Raw genomic sequence first — 21,833 nt, 5'->3', positions numbered from 1 at the left:
GAAGGGGTTTATTCCACAACAATGACCGGCCAGATCATTATCCCGCTTATTACACAGCTACTTACTTAAGAAATCAATAATTTGACACAAAAACGGTCTGCCATAGTCCAACATCAGAACTGCGCCCATAGCAACAATCTGTTATACATGGCAACGGTTTGCAATAAAGAAATAACAAACCATAGAACGCTGTGATTGACCAATCAGAATCAAGTGTTCAACAAAGCCGTGTAATAATGAGTGGATATTGGACTTGCATTCACCAGGTGTCCAGAAATACCACTCCAGATGAATGATAATGTTGCTCTGCAAGTGCTGGATGTGTAAATAAGCACCTGTTAGCTAAAGAGTTTTCCATATCAACTAAAAAGGTGATGATAGGTCAATGTTGTGCTCACAACTTGTTTCCGCTGCTCCCAAGTGGGCAAAAAGTAATTGCAAGTTTAAATTTTCTCACCAGAGGGCTTACACTGTGTACCAACAGCAGTCCCATATTAATATATGTGTGTAGCTCCCAGGCCCGACTTGAATATTCCCAAAACGGCAGGTTTTTGCACTTTGGTGTTCAAGTAACTAGCTGGTATCTTCTGTTGTTTTTCTTAATATATTCTCTCTACTTTGATACTGTGTTGCAGGTGGTTTGGATGAAGCTCTGTATAATGTAATTGCCATGGCGAGGGATCAGGAGATCCCGTTTGTGTTTGCCTTGGGCAGAAAAGCTCTCGGACGCTGCGTCAACAAACTAGTGCCTGTTAGTGTGGTTGGCATTTTCAACTATTCTGGAGCTGAGGTAAGTCGTCTATCTACCAGGTGAATGAACAAATCAAATGCATACAGTAGTTGTCAATATAGAGCTGTAGAAACACAGGATAGTCTCTCAGCATTTTATGTTTGTATGCCTTTTTCTAACTTGGTTAAACCTCCTTCAGGGTCTCTTCAACCGCTTGGTGTCTCTGACAGAAGAGGCTAGGAAGGCCTACAAGGACATGGTGTTAGCTCTGGAGCAGGAGCAGGCCGAAGAGGCTATGAAAAATGACAAGAAAGTCCCTCACCACATGGGGCACTCCCGTAACCACTCTGCTGCTTCTGCTATTTCCTTTTGTTCCATCTTTTCTGAGCCTATTTCAGAGGTCAATGAAAAGGAGTACGGTAAGCGCCCTCATTTTCTGTCATAGATTTTTAGGGTTATCTGTAATCAGTGGTGGAAGACGTTTTCTGGTCCTTAACTTAAGTGAAAGTACTAGGGGTAGTAATCACCAGAGGCCCCGCGATACAATCTTATTGCGATTTTAAACATTTTGCGATATGCTGAATATTGCTATAAGCTATATTGCGATGTATTGCTTGACAGAATAGCGGATTGTTATGAGTTTAAAAGTGTAAATAATCAAAGATCGCTACTTGATGTCTGTGTATCGATACAATATTGCCACGCAAAATATCACGATAATATGCTGTATAAATTTTTTTCCCCTCCCCTAAAAAGTACCAGTTATGGAGCATAACACATCTATTAACTCCTTCAGAGACCAACTGGAGGAGTATGGTGGAGACTTCAGATGCCCTGGAGCCTATAGAGGCTGAGCCGATTCGCCCTGCACCTTCCACCGCCCCCCAGAAAGACAGTGAGACCCTGGCTGCCTCCACCAACGCCGCCCCGCCAGGCTCCGCTGCTCCCCAGCCCAGGGCGGCGCCTCCGACACTGACACAGGGTACCAGTGAGAGAGACGAGGTCCGGGTTGACGACCGGCTGGAGCTGGCCTCCCAGCAGAGCACGGAGACGGGCTCACTGGATGGGAGCTGCAGGGGCCCGCTGAACTCCTCCATCACCTCCACCACCTCCACCCTGGTACCCGGGATGTTGGAAGAGGCAGAGGAGGAGGAAGAGGAGGAGGAGGACTACACTCCCGAACCTATTGCTGTGGAGGTGCCCACCCTCAGCAGCCGCATCGAATCCTGGGTGTCAAAGACGCTGGAAAACCTGCAGCTGGGGAAGAGCCAGGAAAGTACGGAAGAGGAGGAGGAGGAGGAGGAAGATGATGAGGAGGAGAGAGTGCAGAGTGAAGAAGAGGAGGACCTCGATTCAGCGGACATCACTGAGACGGGGACCGATGGCAAAGAGCAAGTGGAGGCGAAGAAGGTCACCGGTTGATGTCTCCTCCTCCTCTCTCTGTTCTTACATCCACTCATGTCCTCTGTTGCTCTCACATCCTTCCTCACAGCAACCAGCAGCTTTTCTCCTTCGTCTCTAACCCCTGACACCAGACATAATCTCAGGTATCCAACCAACTGACCAACACTCACACGCATTACAGAGAAGCTGACCAACTTACCAACACACAGCGTTGCAGACCAAACGGCAACTAACACAGTCTGAGGGATAATCGTCATCGACACTCTTTGTCATTTAAAAGGATGCCCTCACGTCTTCGGCCCATAACCTGCTACACTTGAATTCAGAGGGAAGTTTTTGACTTTCCTCCTCCGAAGCTGAACTCTATTAGAGTCAGGGACCTTTCTGGGAGCAAGTGCTTAAAAAAAAATGTTGAACTGCTGTCTGTAGCTCACAGAGGAGGGAGGTTGGAACCTTTCAGCTCCCATCTTAACTTCATACAGAGCTCAGAAAGTTTACAGCTCTGCAGTATTTGTGTGCTTGTGTGTGTGTGTGTGTGTGTGTGTGTGTGTGTGTGTGTTTACAGGCACATAGTTTGCATTTATTTTTGCTGTGTTCTTTAGCTTTATCTTTGTAAATAATGCGTGTTTTTTTCACCATGAGGAAAGGAAAGACATGCATTTCTTAATTACGTCTTGGTTGATATTTAGCTTTCCTCACAGAATATTACAGTGTCAGGGGGGGTTCTGTCTTTCTACCAAAACCACTCGACCCTGTTCACACCTGGTATTAACATGCGTCCTGAGTGATCGGATCACAAGTGGACGGCTATAAATACGTCTGTTCACACATGGCATTAGAATGCGTCTCCACATGCGTCTTGAGTGACCACTTGTGATCCGATCTCACTCCGATCTCACTAAACACACGGCTAAAACAGCAGATACATGAATATTGAATATATTATATACATGATTGAATGTTAGTAATATCCTACATATTTGTGAATTCAGGTACATTTTATTAACATCAAAATAAAAGTTTATTGTACCGGCGGTCCCCAAGGACCTCCCTGCTGCCGACACCACTGCATTTGCCAGGCAACAACGGGGTGCAGAGCTCCAGAGAGCCGGGGATGAGAGAGCGAGCGAGCTGGTGGGCGTGCAAAGCACCGGAACAAAAACACAGACACATCACAGACAGTATGATAATAAGGCACTTTGTGTGCCTAGTCTGATAGTCTGTAAACTATGTAGCCTATAAATAACAGATATTTCAATAAAGTACAGTAGAGCACAGAAGCCGTTTCCATGCAACAGGGCAGACAAACATTCGCGTCTGCATTGCCTATTCACCCTAGGAGCGCAGAGACCCGCGGATCCCAGCGGGACGTCAGTTGAGTAGTCAGTCCTTCAATGTGGCCCAGGACACATTCGCATACACACTACTAAAAGAATGTGGTTATATGTGGCCCAGACCACCTCTGAATGTGGTCTGAAAGATCTGATCTCAATGTGTCTGGAGTACGTTCACACCTGCACTCATAGCTGTCCTGTGGTGATCCGATCACCCAGGACGCATGTTAATACCAGGTCTGAACAGGGCCGGAGAGTGTTTTTTAATGTTCAAATAATAAGTGTCCCATTCTGTATTCAGATGATTCAGATGACTTTAACTTCTGAGAAGCAAAACAAGCTTTGTGTATATAACCTCGTCTATATGGTTCTACTACAGTATATAATAGTTTGTCATATTGATCTTGCCTGGTGTGAAACTATTCTGGTTGTTTTTCCTCTGACTGGAATTGTCTTGAGTTCCCAGATGCTGTGTGTGCTTCATAAATTTTTTTCCTGTTGTTCCTCTGGTGGTGTTTGTTCTCTGATTGGGGGGGGCGTGCTCTCATGCTGTCTCTTAGGTTAGAGACCTAACACCATTTTTAGAAGCCCAAACATTGAGATATTTTAAGTCTTTCCAACCAGAAAAATATTGTTCAAGTGTTTCGTTATAGTTTATGACAATATGAAAGAATCGGGTTACTGGAAAGTGTCTCTAAGTCATTGTTTTTACCAGTGTTCACTCTATTTCCTTTAAAAATGCCACTTAAATCAAATCGACCAATAGGACGAGCAGGTGTTTACTGCTATTCATGAAGTCTATTAATGCCCAAGTTGACAAAAAAAATCAGATATGGTTGTTTACAAATGAAATCAATCCTCGTACAGCTGAGACGCTCCCTCATCGGGGTAAAGTCACCACTAGAAGTCGTCACAAAGTCATTCACACACTAATGATAAATCCTTGTAAATACAAGTGTACAAAAGAGATTTTGATTTTGCATTGTATTAAAAAAAAAAAATACAATCATCCTGTTCTTAAGTTTTAACATTTTAACAGTTGGAATCCAATTTGATAATGGTATTTGATAGTGAATCATAGTGAGATTTCAGCCAGTCAATGACAACGATGATGCGGTGTGTGTAAATGCAGTATGCCGGGCTGTATGCAATGTGAAGCCCAGCGTCCTGAATATCATACTTGCGATTATGAAAAGTATTTCTAGTTTGATAACAGGTACGCTGTGTGTCGGCTTTTTGTTGCTCCATCAAAGTGTTTGAAGTATGTTCGTTGACAGCAAGTGTGTTTCTTTGCACTATGTAAATACAGTACTGGTAAGGGTCTTGTAACTAATGTGAACAAAAAACAACAAAACAAAAAATCGGTTCAATGAAGAACTTTTTTCAGCGTGTTCCTCGTCTTTATATGGATATTTAAGACCGTCTCCTTCAGACTGTGCATCACTAGCAACATTGTTATAGGCTGTTTCTCATAATCCTGTTATCGCTCTTAACCTATATGAACTGATGATTAACATCATTAAAATGTTGTTTAAGTAAGTCTTTTGACTGTTGACTGTTTCATCAGCATGTACACGATTTAGAGAGCTGAAATAGGTAATGAATCCACTTTCTTTTTTTCTTTTTCTTTTTTAACAGAAATGTTTATTCACTTTTTTACATCTGGAATATACATAACTGCTTTGTCTGGAAATGGAAAAAAAGGAACTAGTCACAGTTCGGCAAACAAACATGATTACAATTCTAAATCATGGCATCATGTGCATCCACATAGAGAGGAGTCTCAAAAAAAGAAGGAGAAAATAAACAAAAATACCTTTAAAAAAATTATGGGCTCTGAGAAAATGCAACAGGTATTTTTTTTTTTTTTGGACAAAATGAGGCATCAATTATTCAAGAAAATAGTCCTCAGATAATTCATTATTCAAATAATTGTTAGTTTTGGGCCAAGATTGCAGTTTTACTAACTGGCCACTAGGAAGGGACAAAACTCTGCTGTACACTATTGTATGAAGACTTGTCTTTTCTTTATATTATCACACCCAGCTTATTTACATATAATATGCAGTTAAGTTATCTGTAATGAAGTTATTTGTGTAGTTCATAGGGCTGGGCGATATGAAGAAAATCAAATAACGCAATCATTTTGTCCAAATACCTCAATATCGAAATAAAGACGATATTGTAGTGTTGACTATTGATACTTTTACAAAACATTTACACAATGAGATTTTTGATAAATAATTATCAGCATTGTGGATATAATGACAAAGTGTGTAAAGGCAAATAATAGAGCAGTCTGGTAAATTCAAAAAACATCACTTTACTGTAATGCAGCCTTTAAAACCAGGAAAAGATGACACTTATGCCATATTATGGTATTACGATATCCAAAATCTAAGACGATATCTAGTCTCATATCATGATATTGATATAATATCGATATATTGCCCAGCCCTAATAGTAAAATAGTTCTTTACTCTTACATTTCTTACATTTGACCTGTAATTTCCGGCCTAAGTATGGAAGTATTTCTACGCTGCCTGCCCCCTGCTGTTGTTAGATATTAATCTTTTAATCAGGAATACGTGCAGTATGTAAAACACTCTTTGTTCGGCATGTTGCTTTGAATGGAATCAAACGGAAATGCAAATGTTTTAGTTAAATCTTCCTCTTGCGTGTTCATGCAGGTCATTTGAATGTTACACACATTACTGTAATTTACTGTCGTGTGTAAATCAAGTCAATCCCATCTGTTTGTTCAAAAGATGTCAAACCCTCATCGTCTTAGATTAAGAGGAAACATGTTTCGGGGTAAAGCCGGCGTATTAATAACCCACTTTAACAGCATCTCTGAGGTGCAACTGATGTTAGACTCAGCACTCGTGTACTGTATTGGCTCTGCCTCAGTGTATAAGTGTGAGTGTGAGTGTGAGTGTGAGTGTGAGTGTGTGTGTGTGTGTGTGTGTGTGTGTGTGTACAGCATGAGTCACCCTACTCGCCTGTGATTGGACGGTAGTTTATGGGTGAGGGAGGGGGAGAGAGCTTTAGGGGCCGTCTGTCAATCTCCCCTCCGCTCCATTCACACGTTCATCTGCATGCACCGTCATAGAGAGAGACAGAGGAAGTGAGCGAGAGCCTCTCATTCATAAAAAAAAGAGAAAAGTTCATTCATAAAAAAGCTGCACAATTCTGCTGTGCTTCAGACAGAAAAAGACAAGAAGGGAGGAAAGTTGATGTGGCGGTGAAGCAGAGCTGGAAGCCTGGCAACTGACTGAGAAAGTCATTATGATGGGACTGTTCTCAGCGTGACTGGAGCGGACCGGACTGGATTTTAGACTACAACGGGACGTCCCCAGTCCCACGCTGGTGAGTTGAATCTACTGTAACGTACAGTAATAATCGCAGTACGCCAGACGCTAAGATTATTTCCCAAAGATCAGCTGATTAGCAACCAAAATGATCAACTTAATGCATTTCATGCCTCTCCTGTTTTCTGCTATCTGTACTCAATCCTCTGTGTGTAATAACTGTGATTCTTGTTTTCTACTTTGACCTAGTGCTCTCCTTCGTCCAGTTGCCCGATTATGAGAGAGCAAACCTTACCCAGGTTCAAATCACAGAAAGGACTCTTACCAGGTGGCTCATCACTTTTGTCATTACAGACGTAATCAGTACAATGAAAATCACTGTGCTGCATATCTGATTGTCACTCTTTCTGTTTCATCTTCCACAGGCATGCTGAAGCGCACCAAATACAGTCGTCTGCGCAACGATTCGCTGTCGTCTCTGGAGGATCGGCCCCAAAGAATGCTGCCCCTGAAGCGGGACCTTTGCTTGGACTCTGATTTCGCCCAGCTCGATCCCGGGACGCCGACGCACCACGGGCCGTCCACCCTGAGGGACTTCATCCCCCGCGTGGCCAACATCCGATTGCAAAGTCCTATTTCCCTGCGGGGCCTGAGGGGACAGACGAACACCATTGATGGACACACTGACAGACCCTTGTCCAGAACAGAGTGGGGCTCAGGGCCTGACCAGAGGTTTTGTAGCCAACCTTCCCTCAATGTGCCCCTATCTACTCACTCGGCTCTACGCTGCACAAAAAGACCCATCAGCCTGCATCGGATGGCCAGCCTCCCCTGGACCCCCAGCTGTCCTCCTTGCTCCCAACACAGAGACTGTCTGTGTTGTTCCTCTGCAGCAGATGACTGTACAGTGGTGGGGACGGCAAGCAGAGTGGTTCACCATCACATCAAGGTACCTATGTGAACTAATAACGATGCATGAATACACTCTGCTGTGCACAAACAGAAATCTGAGATTGTGGAATCGTCCTTGCCCGACTAATCTTCGTGTTTTTCACTTTTTTTCACAATTTGCCTAAAATTGTTAATGTCTTAATACTAAAAATGTTGATTGTGTGTTTTCGCTTTACACTATATGCAAGAAAGTGCAGCTAACCTCATATCCGGCACAGTTTAATTCCTACTAGTGCCAACACAAACACACACGTGAACACAGGACACACTCTGTCTCCCTGTGCTCTATCCACACCATCACACTCACTTTAGCACGTTCATCCCCTCCCTCTCAGATAGAGCTTCCTGTGTAGGCAGTAGTGACTCATCCTGGCTCTCTGCTCCTCTCTAGATCTGCTCTGCTTCTGTGTGTGTGTGTGTGTGTGTGCATGTGTGTATGTGTGTGTGTGTGTGTGTGTGTGTGCATGTGTGTGAATGTATCCGGTATCAGCAGAGCCCATGCTGTCCTAGAACCGGAGGTGTGTCCGCATGGGTGATTAAGAGCAGGGCCTGTGAGCTGACCGCTGATGGAAATGAGAACGGACTGTTTGATTGTCCTTTATAAACAAGCACACATACATTACACACTACCGCCCACTAATCCCACTCACACACACACACACACGTATTGATTTAAGTCTGGTCTTCATCAGTGGACTTACTCATCCTGCCTCCAGCCTGTAGCATCTGCTCTGCTGAAGCTCACAGCCAATAGAAGTGGGGTTGGCCAAAGTGTATCTGAGCACATTGCGTAAATGAGGTCTGGTTGCATTAATTACACGTCAAGATGTCCAAAACTATTTCTTAAGTACAGAAGTTGGATGTAGGATAACTATGGACGGGCTATTGGTCCAAAAGCACAGCTGTATGTACATTTAATGCTCCAGCGCTCTGTGACCTCAGCCAGCAGTTATGAGTGAAAAAAGACGAGACTGTCAAATATGCATGTGGGGCAAAACTATTTTTTTTATTAATTCTTAAAATCACATGGAGAAAATATAGTTGCAACGTTGGTGTGTCCACCATTTTGGTCCAGACTGACATATCTCAACAACTATTGGATGGATTAGCAGGAAATGTTGTACAGATATTCATGGTCCCCAGAGGATGCTGCAACACATTGTCATCCCAACTCATCACATACTGACGCTTTGTCAGATCCCTCGCCGTCACTTTTCGGTCACAGTGAACACGTGCTTAATGTTGTGAATTAAACAAAAACAGGTTAGGTTTAGGAAAAAACGACATGGTTGGACTTAAAATTACTACATTTGTGTAATTGTGTGCCAAGTGTACCAAAGGTAGAATCCTTGCTGGAGCGGCCCGGGGTTCCGATCTGACCTGTGGCTCTTTGCTGTATGTCATCCACTCTCTCTCCGCCTTTCATGACTATCAAAAAAACGCGAAAGCCAAAAAAATTATCTTTAAAATTACTACATTTTACTGTGAAAATGTAACTGAACGTTGTGAACACGGGACGCGAACGATCAGGTGATTGTAAAGTGAAACATAACACACGGGACGCAAACAGCCGTCTCCTGGATGACAGCCTTGTGTTTGTTGGGCCCATCCACCTCCCCTCCCACCCGCCCGGTGTGTCTCTTTCACTCTTTAAACTACGTCACCACAGCACTTTCTCTGAGAGCTTAAGATTGACGCTGATGAGTTTACGTTGTAGTTAATGGAAAGTGCGTCTCTCTCTCTCTTGCTTCACCACTCACTTCCCACGTACACACACACTCTCATCACTATTCACCCATTCATGTTTTCACACCGGCCACCATAACTCTCAAACACGCTTGGCACACGGTAGAAGTTGTAATCTGCAGCTAGATACCGCCAGATCCTACACACTGTTCCTTTAAATTGAGGAGAATCAGGACAGAAACATTGCCCACATCAGCACTCTGTCTGAGATCACTTAAGACTTTTATCTGTTTCTAAATGTGGAATCAATGAGTAACTGGTGTTTTGTTGTGTTTTCCTAGTACATGGGTAGTGTGGAGGTGACCCAGTCCATGAGAACCCTCGACTTCGATACGAGAATGAAAGTCACACGGTAGGAGGTCCTCCCACTACCACACACACACAGACACACACATACAGACACACGCCAACCATAAGATACATACAGTAAGAATGAACATCTAACTCCTGACACAGTCTCAGAATAACACTATGAAGGAATGAGCTGCTGTTTTGCATGTGAAGAAGAAAAAGAAAAATTTCCAACATATATTTGCCAAGCAAGACGTGTGGTTTATTTGAAAAATGTTTCAAAGGGGGAAATCAAATTAAATGTATAATGTTTCATAAACCGGGGCTTTCTCCTCATCATTTGATAGTGACATCCTTGTGCAGGATGCCAAAACGCCGAAGGACACAGCTACCCCTGTTCACAACAACACTGCTGAATGATGGGGCAGAAAATCCAATTAGATGAATTTCCTCCTAATGATCTCTCATAGTCTTATTAAGAGGAGAAAGAGAGAGAGAGAGACCTCAATCCATTACATGCAATTTGTTTTCAAGGAGAAGAAAAGCACTTCCTGGAAAAAAGTCTTGCTCGCTAGAGAGTGGGATGTTACTTCTGTGTGTGTGTGAGTGTGTGTTTTTGTACAGTTTGGCCTCTCTGACCCAAGCGTCAGCTCTCTGAAGACCAGCAACCGCAAAGCTCGCCTTAATTATAATATTACAGCCTTAATATGAGCACACATACCAGGAATATCTCTGTAGTCAATCATAGGTCAGGCAGTGTTTTGTTTGAAGTATTTTTTCAGGCAGATTTTGTGTTTTTTGGTCTAATCTATCTTAAGTTTATCTTTATATATGTATAGCTTTATATAAACAGGCTCACTGATATTCACTTGATTAGTGAAGTACATGTTGCTGATAATACCTTTCTCTATGTAGGATTTTGGATGCAGGATTTTTAGTTGCAAAGGAGTATGCTTACATTAATGTATTGGTACTTTCACTAAAGTAAATGATTTGAATTAATATTCCACCATTTAGCTACTTAATAAATTGCTGGGTAGTTCAGTCTTTAACAATTTATGTACGGCTTTCTTTCTATGTAAAATGTTAATCTGCAGTAATTAGTCAAATGTTACTTAAATAAAAGTATTATCAGCAAATTGTACTCATTATGCAGAATGGCTCCTTTCAAAGTGTTATATTATTATAGAATATTATATTAGTACGTTTTTATCACTAACGAATACATATAAGAGCATTTTAGTGTTGTAGTTCGTCCATGTGGAGACAATTTTAGATGCTTTGGGTAGATTAGTAGTATAGTTTATGTAATGCAGTAAAAAGTACAATATTTCCCTCTGAAATGCAGAGGAGGAAGAAGTACTCAGATCCTTTTCTTAAATAAAAGTAGAAATACCATACCAAAATACTCCATTACAAGTAAAGGTTCTGAATTAAAAAATGTTCCTTAAATAAAAGAATATAAGTATCATCAGCAAAATGAACTTAAAGTATCAAAAGTGAAAATACTCATTATGCAGAATGGCTCCTTTCAAAGAGTTATATTATTATAGAATATTATATTATTCTGTTTTTATTACTAACAAGTACATGTAAGAGCATTTTAGTGTTGTAGTTCATCAATATGGAGACAATTTTATATTATTTTTTAATTTGTATTATTATTATTATTATTATTATTATGATTATTAAAAATAAGAATATGAATAGTACGTTTTATTTACAAAGGTTAAAATGATCAGCGATTTGATATGCTTTGGGTAGATTAGTAGTATCGTACTGCATTATATAATATGAGCATATAATTAGTTTTTTTATGTAAAAAGTGTCAAATGAATGTAGTGGAGTAAAAAGTACATTACTTTCATCTGAAATGCAGTAGAGTAGAAATATAAAGTAGCATAAAACAGAAATACTCAAGTAAATACAAATACCTCAAAATTGTACTTAAGTACTCTACTTGAGTAAATGTATTTAGTTTCATTTCCCTGCTGCATATAGTACTACTTTTTAGAGTAATGTTACAGTGTATTTTATTCCTCTGATGTACTGTGGATGAGCTCCTTGTGATGTAGTTTCCTTCCTCTCATGTTCTCACATGCCAGTCACATGTTAGCGGAGCGCTCTGGAGCACACATTCACAAAAGTACCTCTGTGTTTTGTGTGTGTGCGTCTGTATGTGTACATGTTTATAATCTGTGTGTGTAAGTGTGCGTGTGTGTGTGTGCGTGTGTGTGTTTGTGTGTGCAGAGAGGCAATCAGCAGACTGTGTGAGAGGACATCAGCAGTGAAAACTAAAAGGGTAAGGTACACACACACACACACACACACACATCAATGCAATCAACACAGACACAACTAGAATAACTGATTTGTGTCATCATCAGCCGGTCTGTAAGGGACTGTCTGCTCTTCTGGGTCAAATCAACCTCCAGTTTTCTGGGAGCAGGATCATCCTCACCGTCTCCACAGACAGCGTGACTCTGATCGCCGCCTCCTCCTTACAGGTGACCGCTTCAACACGCAAATTATACATGTCACACATCTTAATTATCGAGGCATGGAGTAAAACAAAAAAACTTCTGTTTTTTCCCTTCTCCTCAGAAGATTGCCCACCACCCCATGCACGCCATTTCATTTGCATCAGGAGGAGATCCAGTAAGTTCATATTCTCGTTGTTGTTTCTCATGTACAAACATGTTGATGAGCAGATAGGGACACAAACACACACACACACACACATAAACAGTGAGTAATTTGATTTAGCTCGAGTACTGCTTGGTTTGCTGCCATTTGTGGAGGATTGAATTATTTCCTACTCCAACTCTTCTATACGTTTAATTGGTGGTGCGAGGGCCGTATTTATCAAACCGCTTAAAGTGAAATTTTGGACACAAACTTCAGAATAAAAGCTATTCATCAAATCCTTGCGACTTAAAAATACTCTTAAGAGAGCTTCAAAGGTGTCTGAAGAGTAGATTCTAGATGACTGCAAAGTGAGCACACACCTTTTGAGGCATGTATTGAAATGATTGTACAAAATATCAATGATCATGTTGAATAACAGTCCCTTTACATAGCAGCCATTTTTACATGTCATTGCAGGGTGAACACAGGTATAACTAATAACATTAATTATGGCCCTGATCCATTTAAAGGTCCAATGTGTAGGATTTGGCGACATCTAGTGGTGTGGTTGCAGATTGCAAGTAACCTCCACTCACTCGTCTCTTCCCAAGACCTTGGTAACGCCGTTCGCCTCGCTCAGAGGTCATCCTTACCATAATAACACCACTTTAGGAGCAACGGAAGTCAGATGGCGGCTGGCGGTACCACGGATTTGTACTCTGCAGCTCATGTTACCACAGTTTCACACGCGTGTCAGAAAACTACGGTGGCCTTCAGGTAACGTAAAAAGAGCCAGTGTTTGGTTTGTCTGTTCTGGGCTACTGTAGAAACATGGCGGAGCAACATGGCGGACTCTGTGAAGAGGACCTGCTCCCTATGTATTTTATGAAGGGCTCATTCTAAACTAACAAAAACACAACAATTCTTAGTTTCAGGTGATTTTACACTAATAAAAACAAAGTTATGAATATGATATTCCATTTCTGCTAATAGATCCCCCCAAATGTTACGCACTGTTCCTTTAAGTGTGCCAGGGCCCTGATATTGTGCTTGCTGGTTCACTGGAATGGCGGTGACACACTAAATAGAATGGGTCCATAGTTAATGTGATCAATTATACCCGTGTTTACCCTGCTATGACATGTCAGAATGGCTGCTGTGAAAAGGGCCTATAAGTTATCTGATGCAATATTTATAATTCAGAATAGTTTAAGCCTACTATTTGAATTTCAAACATTTGATTGGATATTACAGCACCTTTTGTTGCGGGGTGCAAAGAAACAACATTACAGCTTTCATTCATTTTGTTTGCAATCACTTTCCATGCATCGTCATTGTCTGCACTTATCAATGTGGCCCTCAATTCCCCTTATTATCATCTGATGTATCTCCTCTACCAGCAAAATAAGTTCCTCCCTGATTCAGTTTGGTTTTCTGGCTGCTTCCATTTCAGACATGTTGTATTATAAATAGATTAGATTAAATTGACAAACTGGGTAAAATATAAGATTTTGAAAAAAGAATAATCAGTATGGCAGATGCTGGGTAAATATCCTCTCTAACTGGCTTCTTAAGAATAATTCTTAGGATAACGCATTACTAAAAGTCATGAAATCCTTTCTTGTGACTTAATACAACCATCAAAGCTGGTTTGTGCTTTCATCATCTTTACACCTCGCCAAGTCTGTTTTAAACTAATTACTCTTATCTATTTCCCCTCTCTTTCCCTCCATGCCCACATTATTTCCATATGACAGAAATTGGGTTATTCATCCTGAGTGAAAAAAGAAATCAATGGTGCACTGTTAACGTCTGACCAGCCAGCAGGACATGTCAGTTATTAGCTGCTGTCGAGGTCAAACCCTGCTTAATAAACTGCTTGACTAACAAAAACTGTTATTTATGATTTGGTTTGCGTCCATGAACTCAGTTTCTCGGCTCAAACAAACGGTGAATACAAATGCTGAGTACACTCTGTAATATTTCATTGCCATTTTGGCACTGCGACGTCGCACTGGCCAAAGATTAGAGAGAACAGGAAGGCAGTTTCTCTCCGTGAAACACAACACCAGCGAAGCTATGGATGGGATTATAGCTCGCTGCTTAATTAATTAGCTAAAATAATCTTGTAGTGCGCTCTAAGCCTCGGCTCAGTTGGCTTGGACACATAGAAGATAGCGGGGGGGATTTAAAATCAATCTGCCACAGAGGCTTTATGGTGAGACATATTCAGCTGACTCTGCTCTTGTATTAGTATCAGAGAGCCACTGATAGGGAGTGAATTAATTAAACAGAGAATACACGTGGATGACCATTAACTGAACATGTCTGCTGTGTTTTCAATGATTAAATTAGGAATCTAAAGGCTGAATACAGATCCTAAACCCACTAGATGTACAGGTTATAAACTGAACTACAACACAGTCATGAGGTTTATTAGTGACCTTGTGCACATACAGAGAATTGAAGAGAATACCTTTAAAGACAAATTATGTAATTTCTGAATGAAGCATTAACACATTCTTTCTTACACAAATGAAAAGTTGAACTTATGGGTAATTAAATGCACTCTTACTGACATAAACACACTCAGGGGTTTTGCTGCTACAGCCTTAATTGGTCCAAGGAGGGTGAAAAGAGGTGATGTCACACGTCATCATCACGTCATACAACAAAACCATTTAGTTAGGTTTAGGAAAAAACAACATGGTTGGGCTTAAAACTACTACGTTTTTACAGTTAAACTGAAACTAAACGTTGTGAACACGGGACACGAGCATACAGCTGATTGTAATGTGAAAGTGAAATTTAACACACGGGATACGAACAGCGGTCTCCTGGATGAAAGTCTTGGGTTTGTTGGACCCATCCACCTCCCCTCCTGTCCGCCCTGTGTGTCTCTTTTGGTCTATAAACTACGTCACCACAATCACTTTCCCTGAGCGTTTACTGTTGCTGCCGAAGGGTTTACAATGTAGTTAATGGAAAGTCCAGTGCGTTTCATACTGGCGCCAAAGGGTGCCTTGTGCGGCGGTATCACACAGCGACGGCTGTGACAAAGCCTCGGTATTTGACGCCCTGGGAATGAGAAAGGGCTGTATAAACATAGTGTATACATATAGTTAGTAGCAGTAGTAGATAAAATAATAATTTTTCTCTCAATTTCTTTACAGGACATGGCAGATTACATCGCTTATGTTGCCAAGGACCTCGTGAATCGGAGAGGTATAGGGCGGTTTAATTTCACATTATGACGAGCTCAGCTTCCACTGGACTTACTGGTTTTATTACGTAAACGCACAAGCTTTTACTGTCATCATTATGGAAACAAAACATCACCCTTTGTCTCTTTTTGACAGCCTGTCACATCCTGGAGTGTCCCCAGGGTCGGGCCGGTGAGGTTATCAACAGCATCGGTCAGGCCTTTGAGACTCGTTTCCGCCAACTTCTCAACCACACGCCATCGCCGCTCTCCAACAATCCCAGGTTGTCCTTCTGTCTACTGTCAACAATGTTGATAATCTAGTATGATTTGACTCGTTTGAGACATTTTTTCAAGCACAAATGCCAAATGTTTGCTGGTTCCAGCTTCTCAAATGTGGACATTTGATGTTTTTTTGTCTTATAGACGGATGATGTATAATCTATATGTAGATAGTAGAATAGCTTTGGAGTTTGTCCTTAGTTGAACAAAAGCAAACATTTTGAAAATGTCATTTTGGGCTTTGGGAATTGGGAAAGTGTTTTTCACTATTTGACCAAAATGATTATCAATCAATCAAGAAATTGGCAGATTAATCAATAATGAAAATATTCATTAATGACAGACATATATATATATATATATATAAATAAATATATATATATACTTTTATTTCGGCAAACTCAAAGGAATCTATGCTGAGTATGTTTCTCTATCTTTGTGTTTTTTGTGATTGTGTGTACTCGACTGCATATACAGTATATGTGTGCACAACATTAACAGAGGTCAAGTCAGAGCTTCTCCACAGCGGAGGCAGGGAGGTGAACATCATGTAACTCTCTGCATGCAGGTCAGCAGTGAGGATCTGTCACAAACGGAGCCCAGAGGAGGCGATAACAGACCAAAAGGCCAAACAGGACGGTGAAGTCAGCGAGCACCGCGACTACTACAACGTGATCCCAGGAAAGACGCCACCCGCTGGTGGAGTAGAGGACCTGCGGATCACTAGGGAGGAGAACAAACAAGATCCTGACATACAGGGGGTAAGAGTGAATTATTAACACCAAAACACAAACTATATTTAGTCAGATCGTTCCAAAGCTTTTAACCCCATCCTATGGCCCTCCTCAGCAGATTAAGTTACTCTGTTGTCAGAGTGAGATGGAGATGGCTTAGTTATTCTCACATGATTAAAGGATGGAATATAATAATGATATAATGTCAAGTCAAGTCAAATCAAAGTTTGTTAAAGCCCAATATCACAAAGCATGCCTCAAAGGGCTGCACATATAATGAAAACAACAATGTGCAACATTTGTAAAACACACAGCAAACATATCTACGGTAAGTGGTCTAAACTACATACAAAGTTAGACACACACACACAATATATATACAATAAAAACAATAGCAACATTAGCAAAATATGCAGTTTCAGTTGGATAACCACAATTAGTATTTTTGGCAGACTAACTGAGGCTCAAGGCTGATGCGGAAAGATGTGTTTTGAGTTTACTTTTGAATGATTTGACTGAGGTAGCCTCTCAGATTTGGGTAGGAAGATATTTTCTTGATTTAAATGTGATATAATGTATTAATATTATATTATATAAGAATAGATTATATATTGTATTGTATACTGTATTGCAAGCCTGTTCAAGTGGCGGCCCGTGGGTCGAATCAGACCCTTTAACGACCTCAATCCCCTTTGACCAATATGAAAAAAAGTATTTATGAAAATAATAATAATTTCTTCCAATAAGAGAGTTTATTTCCGTTCATGAACTCACGCTACTGATGCTGTTATGGACTGTTGAAAGCAATATCATTATGTTTTTATTTAAATAACCTGCTAACATTCTAAGTTTCTGGGTGTTTACATTTTTGATTATTAGAAGATCATCATTTTATTAGTATTCATTTCATTAGTTATGTCTTGTTATGCACAGAAATACTTATGTTAAAAAGTTTGACCCATGCTGCTTAAGCAGAGGGAATTTAGGAGAGTGGAACTGAATAATAAAGATGTTGAATGCAACATTATGTTTATTTAAACAACAATCTACTAAGATAAAAAGCTGTATTGTTTTCACATTATAATTCCTAACTTTGCAGATCAGACAGGAAATGTAAATGCCCCGCCCCTTGGCACTTTACTTTTTTTTTTTTTTTTTAAATCTGGCCCTTCTAAAAACGTAATTGAAAAGGCCTGATGCATTGTATTATGTAATGATAGCAACTGAGAAACTTGTGCTGTGCAAACATGTGCTGATAATTTTTGTGGTCAAAAGTTGTAGTCAGTATGAGCTAATACCATTAGGGCAATGCCGCCTTCTTCTTCTTCTTGTGACATGAAGTGACTGGAGGGAGTCCTTTGTAGCTTAAGCTGTTTTTTCTTTCCCATAACACCCAAAATAATTTTACATTTTAAAAGAAATGAATCGTCTATTTTTTTCTGTGGGCCTCTGAGCTGAAGCAGTTGAGCTTGAAGAGTCGTCTTCAAGGACACTTCAGTTGTTGATAATAACTTCCCAGAATTATTGTGCTGGTCTGGGAATTAAGTCAGCGACGTTCCGGTCATGAGCACACGTCTCTAACCTTTAAGCAATCACTGCCCCCGAACACGCACGCACACGCACACACACACACACACACACACACACACACACACACACACACACACACACACACACACACACACACACACACACGCACGCACACACACACACAGATCTTGTGTGTGTGACTCATCTCGTGCTGTTGCAGGTCTGTTCGTTTCAGCCTGTTTCACTGTATGAGAACTGCTCCATCACAGAAGAAACTGCAGCTCCACCTGCAGGTAAAACTCATCAACACACTGCAATGTGTAACTATATTGTGTTTCTTTGTGCATGAGAAAGTGTAGTTTAAACTAAGATTAATTTTAATTTAAATTAAAACCCGATTAAGTAAAACTCAGTTAAATGGTTCAAAGCAAAGTCAAAGTGCAAGTGTGGGGGTGTGGGGGATCTTTAGGGGGAAATAGCAGGTCAGCAGTAATATATAAAAAATATAAATTGTGAAAGTGTATGATGGCCATCCCCATGCTCTATTATGTCTCATAAGTTGTTTCAGGAATTTGGGGTTGATACCATTTGTTACACAGATTTGATGCTGAATTTAACCATTTTTTACCAATTAATAAAGAATTCATAAAAATGATCAATAATACCTCAAAATACGGATGGATATGGATGGATGGATGGATTTCTGCAAGAACTGCATTTTTCGGCGATTAGATGGCGAGCACTTCTGTTGTGGAAACTGCTCGGAAACCCCCTTATTGTCAATCTACCAAGGAAAGCCATCCATCCTCTGAATGCTTTAGGTCTATAGTTTGGGGTTGTAAAGTTTCATGAGGCTGTGATTCTCCTAAAGGTCACCACAGGTCATTTTATACAGCAAGGTCAAGTTTCAAAAAATTGTGTCACTTTATGAAATAGGGACTAACATCATCACACATGAATACAGTTGGGCTCATTGGATCCACAAGAGTCTCAGCTTTACAGTGATACCCAATTTATGTAATTCCAAGACTGTTTAGGGACCAAAGTATGCAGAAATATTCAAATACACCATTTGAGAATAGGCGAAAATAATATATTTATAATGCATGCAAAAAACTACATGTGATTTTCATAAAGTGGGCATGTCTGTAACCAATAGATTCCTTAGGTTTTCTAGTTTCATATGATACCAGTATCTTCACTCTAGCTCTAAAACCAAGCCTGCTACAAGTCATGATCCTGCAAGTCTCAGAGGGATCTACCATTTGTCTCCATTAAACACCTCAACTGTCAGTTTAAAGTTAACCACAAACAGCGTTTACTGTAAATTGGAGATTCACAACCTGGAGCTGATTTGAAAGTACTTTTGGAGTAAGATTAGATTTTAAGAAAGGTCTAGAATTAAACCTATTTATTTCAAACTAAGTTTATAGATTTGGTGCAACAGAAAATAAACCATGATATTATCATGTTTTAAAGTTAACGCTTGTTGGAGCAACCCACGCTTGTGTAGTGTTATATTCTTCCTCTGCTGTATCTCCATCAGACTCAGTGGTATCTGAGGTCAGTGCTGAACGGTGTCTCCGTGATACAAGGATCCAGGACCTGATCCAGGAGGAAGGCTGGTTCCACGGCAGGTAGGCGACATCCCTCTACCTTTACTACCAGTGAATTACCAACTTTAATGTCTGTCTGCTAATGTATATCTCCCTCTTCCTTTCTCAGTAACTTTGTTTCCTTCATCCCAGGTTAGGAAGGGAGCAGGCGGAGTCACTTCTCACCTGTAGTGGGGATTTCCTGGTCAGAGAGAGCAGCTCTGCCTCTGGTCAGTACGTACTCAGTGGGATGGAGGGAGCCACCGTGCGCCACCTGCTGCTGGTGGATCCAAATGGACAGGTAGAGGGGAGTTGTGGTGTTGGATTTCAAATACACAAAGCATGAGGAGAGGGCGAATGGCAGCTGGCCTTAATGTTTGACCTTGTTGTTTGTGTTTTTGTGTGAACAGGTGCGGACCCGTGATCAGGTGTTTCTGAGCGTCGGTCACCTGGTGCGTTTCCACATGGAGAACCAGATGCCCATCGTCTCTGGCAGCAGTGAGCTGTGTCTGAACCAGCCAATCCTACAAAGACACTAGCACACACAGTCACAGCATGCATACGTTCAACACGTTTTCATCCCAACTCATCACATACCGCCGCATTGTCACGCTCCATGGCGTTACACTCCTCTTGCCGTCGCTTTATTTTCGGCATCAAAACCACTATAGTTAACCCTTGGCGTCACTTTAGGATTAGGCATCAAAGCCGCTATAGTAAGAAGGGTAGGGTAGTAGGTTTAGGAACGAAATACGTGGTTGAGCTTAAAACTAATACGTTTGTACAGTGAAAAAACGTGACCTATGGGACATGAACAGCGGTCTCCTGGATGATAGCCCTGTGTTTGTTGGACCCATCCACCTCCCTTTACCAGCCGTCCGGTGTGTCTCTTTTTGCTCTTTAAACTACGTCATTGTAGTGAATGGAACGCCAGTGTGTTTCAAGCTGGCGCTAAGGGGTGCCTTGTGCGGTGGTATCGAGCGCCGATGGCTGTAACAAAAGCCTCGTTATTTGACGCCCTGGGATGCATTAGCCTTCAGCAGCGGTTCTCAGTGGTTTTGGAGCTGAGGCACAATGTGCCCAAGCAAAAAACTTTAAACATTTCAGCACTTTTAGCTACTTTCAAATGTTAAATCAACCAAGTCCTGTCAACATGTGAGACATGACTTCATATATTACGGTATAAACTGTATGTTTAGTAAATTCTAACTCTTGTGCACACTGTGCCTCACCCTGTGCTGAGAACAGCCGCTGGCCAGCAGAACATCCTCTCTCTCTCTCTCTCTCTCTCTCTCTCTCTCTCTCTCTCTCTCTCTCTCTCTCTCTCTCTCTCTCAGGCTGAGTTTGCTGGTGTTTACTCAAAGTCTAAGCACAATCACTGGTGTCAGGAGGAAATAACCAGAACGTTGGCAGACTTTCAGAATCTTTTCTTGACATGCTAAATTTGTCTTGTGTTCATTTGTTTTTGATTTGTTATTTCTTTGCGTCCCCATTTCCCATGCTTGACTTTTCAATCCCATTTATTTGTTACATTCTGAATATGGATTAAAATGCTCTTTGTAACCAGGATCTACAGAAACAGATTTGCAGTTTAGTCTCAGATAAGATGGCAAATATGCAAATAGTAATGTTTTTGTTCCCCATGAAGTGTAATCAAATACATCTTCAGTTCTTTTACAGAATGGATTACCGGACTGGACTTTGTCTGTTATTTCTTTCTTGTTAATCTTTCAACCACAAAAAACACAACTTTATTTCTTCTGACGCCTAACTTGTTTTGAGACACCTTTTAACCATTCTTCACTTCACTTTACCACCTGGTGAAAATCATTATTAAATTGAGAAAATACTCACAAAACAATTTTACTGTAACTACCGGTTCAGATATCACAATACACTGCTGTCAGTTACCAGAGACACAAATCTAACAAAGTGGCTTTCATATAGAAAACAGTTGAATTTCTTCCTTGTTTTCTTTCTCTGTAAACATAAACACAAAACTTTCAAACATTTCATGTGATATGTAGCTATTGAATATTTGGATTTAATTTCTACTGATGAAATAAAAATAAACATAAGGCCAGTGAAGACATTA

General features: G+C 40.9%; 2 protein-coding genes across 8 annotated transcripts in view; both read left to right on the top strand.

Moving 5' to 3' along the window:
• secisbp2l (SECIS binding protein 2-like) overlaps positions 1 to 5,004 on the top strand; it is a 94,890-nt gene extending 89,886 nt beyond the window's left edge. For all 5 annotated transcript variants that reach the window (XM_074620585.1, XM_074620570.1, XM_074620578.1 and 2 more), the window contains 3 exons: positions 636 to 790; positions 930 to 1,149; positions 1,527 to 5,004. In XM_074620585.1, the coding sequence (XP_074476686.1) occupies positions 636 to 790; positions 930 to 1,149; positions 1,527 to 2,152 (1,001 nt within the window). In that variant the 3' untranslated portion in view covers positions 2,153 to 5,004. The remainder of the gene's footprint in view (positions 1 to 635; positions 791 to 929; positions 1,150 to 1,526) is intronic.
• Positions 5,005 to 5,146: 142 nt separating this feature from the next.
• On the top strand, positions 5,147 to 21,067 carry LOC141758877 (SHC-transforming protein 1-like). Of its 3 annotated transcripts, none has more exons than XM_074620659.1 (14): positions 5,147 to 6,837; positions 7,029 to 7,107; positions 7,205 to 7,728; positions 9,758 to 9,828; positions 12,018 to 12,069; positions 12,155 to 12,274; positions 12,375 to 12,425; positions 15,569 to 15,620; positions 15,755 to 15,881; positions 16,448 to 16,640; positions 18,364 to 18,436; positions 19,690 to 19,780; positions 19,892 to 20,039; positions 20,149 to 21,067. In XM_074620659.1, exons 2-14 carry the CDS (start codon positions 7,056 to 7,058, stop codon positions 20,275 to 20,277), a joined length of 1,683 nt encoding a protein of 560 aa, XP_074476760.1. In that variant the 5' UTR covers positions 5,147 to 6,837; positions 7,029 to 7,055; the 3' UTR covers positions 20,278 to 21,067. The 3 variants fall into 3 exon arrangements, with proteins under 3 accessions (XP_074476760.1, XP_074476752.1, XP_074476770.1); XM_074620651.1 differs by having other exon boundaries at positions 12,372 to 12,425; XM_074620669.1 differs by lacking the exon at positions 20,149 to 21,067 and having other exon boundaries at positions 12,372 to 12,425; positions 19,869 to 19,999.
• Positions 21,068 to 21,833: the final 766 nt, after the last annotated feature.

Source organism: Sebastes fasciatus, chromosome 2, assembly GCF_043250625.1.
Source record: "Sebastes fasciatus isolate fSebFas1 chromosome 2, fSebFas1.pri, whole genome shotgun sequence".
Taxonomy (NCBI): domain Eukaryota; kingdom Metazoa; phylum Chordata; class Actinopteri; order Perciformes; family Sebastidae; genus Sebastes; species Sebastes fasciatus.
This window is presented reverse-complemented; position numbering and strand designations above follow the sequence as displayed.